Here is a 3,167-nt window from a genome sequence, read left to right on the forward strand (position 1 = left end):
TGAATAAAGTATAATCTAATCTAATCTTATTTTCCCGCTTTTTATTGGGCCGTTTGCAGCCGTATCTGCGTCTTATTTGCCCGATAACCAATAAGGTTAAACAAAAAAAATTAAAAAGTGCGCTACTTTGGCTCTGTGCCAGCTCTATGTGGGCCTCTGCTTTGGTTTCACTCACCACTGAGTCCCGCCCAATTTCCACCGAGTGCGGATCGGCTGCGTGCTCCACCGTCTGTCAACACCCACCAGGTTCGGATCTGTTGCGGAACGGCTGTGGCCATGACTGACCGCTGAAATCTCGAGGACCCACAAGATCTCGCGAGAACACGTAGAATAGTTAGTTAAAGAGTTAGTTTCCATCCAGAGGAGTTGAGAGGAAGCAACTCTGTGCTGTGTTTTCAAGGTGTGGTGCAGGGAGATATGATCCCCCGTGAGCACGATCTATTTTATTTTGTTTCTGAGCTCGACTTCCTGTCCCGCACTATCTGCCGTGTGCTAAATTGCAGGTAACAAGGTAACGAGGAGCAGGTTTAATGAAAACCTAATGACTCAGACGCCATTCTGGACCACCGGATATTCTGCCAGATTTGACTTTTTTCGGACGGATGTCAGTCCCGTCCTCTTTCTCTGTTTTGGTGTTCTAACCTCCGGTGGATTTCTGAGGACTGTGGTTACCTGGTCCTCAGGTCTCTGCAGGGTAAATCCAGACAGCTAGCTAGACTATCTGTCCAATCTGAGGACTATAGTTACCTGGTCCTCAGGTCTCTGCAGGGTAAATCCAGACAGCTAGCTAGACTATCTGTCCAATCTGAGGACTATGGTTACCTGGTCCACAGGTCTCTGCAGGGTAAATCCAGACAGCTAGCTAGACATCTGTCCATCTGAGGACTATGGTTACCTGTCCTCAGGTCTCTGCATGGTAAATCCAGACAGCTAGCTAGACATTCTGTCCAATCTGAGGACTATGGTTACCTGGTCCTCGATCTCTGCAGGGTAAATCCAGACAGCTAGCTAGACTATCTGTCCAGGACTATGGTTACCTGGTCCTCAGGTCTCTGCAGGGTAAATCCAGACATCTAGCTAGACTATCTGTCCAATCTGAGTTTCTGTTGCTATGTACTGCGCTTACCGCCGCCCAAGCCGGTTGTGATTGGTTAAAAGAAATGCCAATAAACCAGAGCAGGTTTTTCTTCCAGCATGGAATGCTGTGTGGACTAGCCAGACCCTCCTCCACAGGGTCTAGACTGGACTAGATTTAAAGTAAAGCCACACTACACATCACAGGTTTGGCATTTACTTCTCTTTGTCATTCAGACCGCTAACATGCTAATATGCTAATGTGTTAAACCCTTTAGTTTTATCGTGATGGAGGGTTCTCGGAGGGTCAACCTTGAAAAACTGGTTTTGACGCTCATGAAATTCAACGGGAATTTTCGTCTCCGGAGAAAGATTCCTAATGTTTTTAGGGGGGAAAAGTCCGCCAAAACGTCCACAAATCAAAACATCCTGATCTGATAGCCAGGTTGTTACAAACCCCTTTGAATCCATTGAGTACTTTTTCCAATTTGGACATTTTACGAGTCTTTTAGCACCACCTTCAGACCAAAACTTTGCTCAACAACCTTCCATTGAAATTTAATGTGATATTTATTGATTTTTCTTGTTTGTGCAGATCTGGAGAAGCTACGACACGGACAGCAGCGGCTACATCTCAGCAATTGAGCTCAAGGTAACACGACGACGTTTCCTCCGGCCAGGGAACGACTGATTACATCACAGTGGGGGGGCTTCAGCTGGGATTGGTGCAACTAAGTACTGTACTTAGGTAGAAATGTTGAAGTATTTGTACTTTACTTGAGTCTTTTCTCTTCATGCCACTTTCTACTTCTACTCCGCTACATTTCAGAGAAAAATATTCAACTTTTTTACTCCACAACATTTATCTGACGGCTTTTGTTACTTTACAAATTCAGATTTTTGCACACAAAACACATGGAGTTTATAAAATATTTTATTATAAATTAAACTACCCAACAATATAACAGTCCAGCTGAAATGATTAGACCGTTAAACACAGAATTTGCTTTTTTGTAACGCTTTCAAACCTTTTTTCATTTCCATTTCCTCATTTTATTTTTTAATACTTCTGCTTTTAATGCTATAAGTACATTTCCCTGATGATAATTACATATTTTCACTTAAGTAACATTTTCAATGTAGGACTTTAACTTGTAACCTAGTTTTTAGTTTATTGAGAACATTGTTTATATGGCTTATAGGCTACTTGAGGTGTATTGACCATAAATTCCAAAAATGAGTGGAAAACTAGTGGGAATAAGTTGTTGTTAGTGTATACAGTTGGAAATAGAAAATAAGCGCTGAAAATGTCGAAAAATGCTACAAAAATGTTGAAAAAAAGTCGTTGAAGAGACATAAATGCGGCATAATTTGTGAGAGAAGTGTAAAAAAAAAAGATGGACAAGACAGGATAATTGGGGTGCAGCACTTTACACAAAGACTATATATATATATATATATATATATAATATTAGATAAATTAAGGTGGGTTTTAGAAGACACGTCATGAGATTCAGCAGACCTAACAGACGAGGAGAAGCTTCCAGAGCGTTTGTTCCTTGGTTTTGTATTGAGCGAAGAATGGATAAAGGCAAAGTTGGAGGTCTGAGTGGGCATGTAGTGGAGGGAAGAGCTCAGAAATTTAACGGGGGTGGGGAATGGGGGGGATGGGGGGGGGGATGTAATGCTTTGAAGATAATCAACAGGATCTCATACTGCATTCTGAATTTTAGCCGGAAGCCAATGAAGGGATGCAAGCAGGGCCTGAAATTAACCCCCGACCTCCCGCCAAATGCATGTGAATTTACCTATTTTGCTTGGCTCAGTGAAAGTGTAAAGTCAAATCCTCGATTTGGTTTGATTTGTTTTATTTTCACAACAAAAACATTAAAACAGTGTTATATGTTTCACAAAAAAGATGTGATGGACAATTGCCGAAAAACCCTCAAGGGGCTTAATAAGTGGCAATCTCCGTAGAAACAATTACATTGAACAATTTAAAAACAATTTATGTATTATTATGTTATACAAAAACAACAAAACAAAAACAAATTTATTTATGTAGCCCTTTGAGATTTCCTTGTGAAATGTAA

General features: G+C 41.0%; 1 protein-coding gene across 1 annotated transcript in view; it reads left to right on the plus strand.

Moving 5' to 3' along the window:
* Positions 1-3,167, plus strand: part of LOC116693080 (secretagogin) — a 14,816-nt gene that overhangs the window by 6,205 nt on the left and 5,444 nt on the right. The window contains exon 5 of the mRNA XM_032521773.1: positions 1,670-1,726. Coding sequence (XP_032377664.1) covers positions 1,670-1,726 — 57 coding nt within the window. The remainder of the gene's footprint in view (positions 1-1,669; positions 1,727-3,167) is intronic.

This window comes from Etheostoma spectabile, chromosome 7 (assembly GCF_008692095.1).
Source record: "Etheostoma spectabile isolate EspeVRDwgs_2016 chromosome 7, UIUC_Espe_1.0, whole genome shotgun sequence".
Lineage (NCBI taxonomy): Eukaryota > Metazoa > Chordata > Actinopteri > Perciformes > Percidae > Etheostoma > Etheostoma spectabile.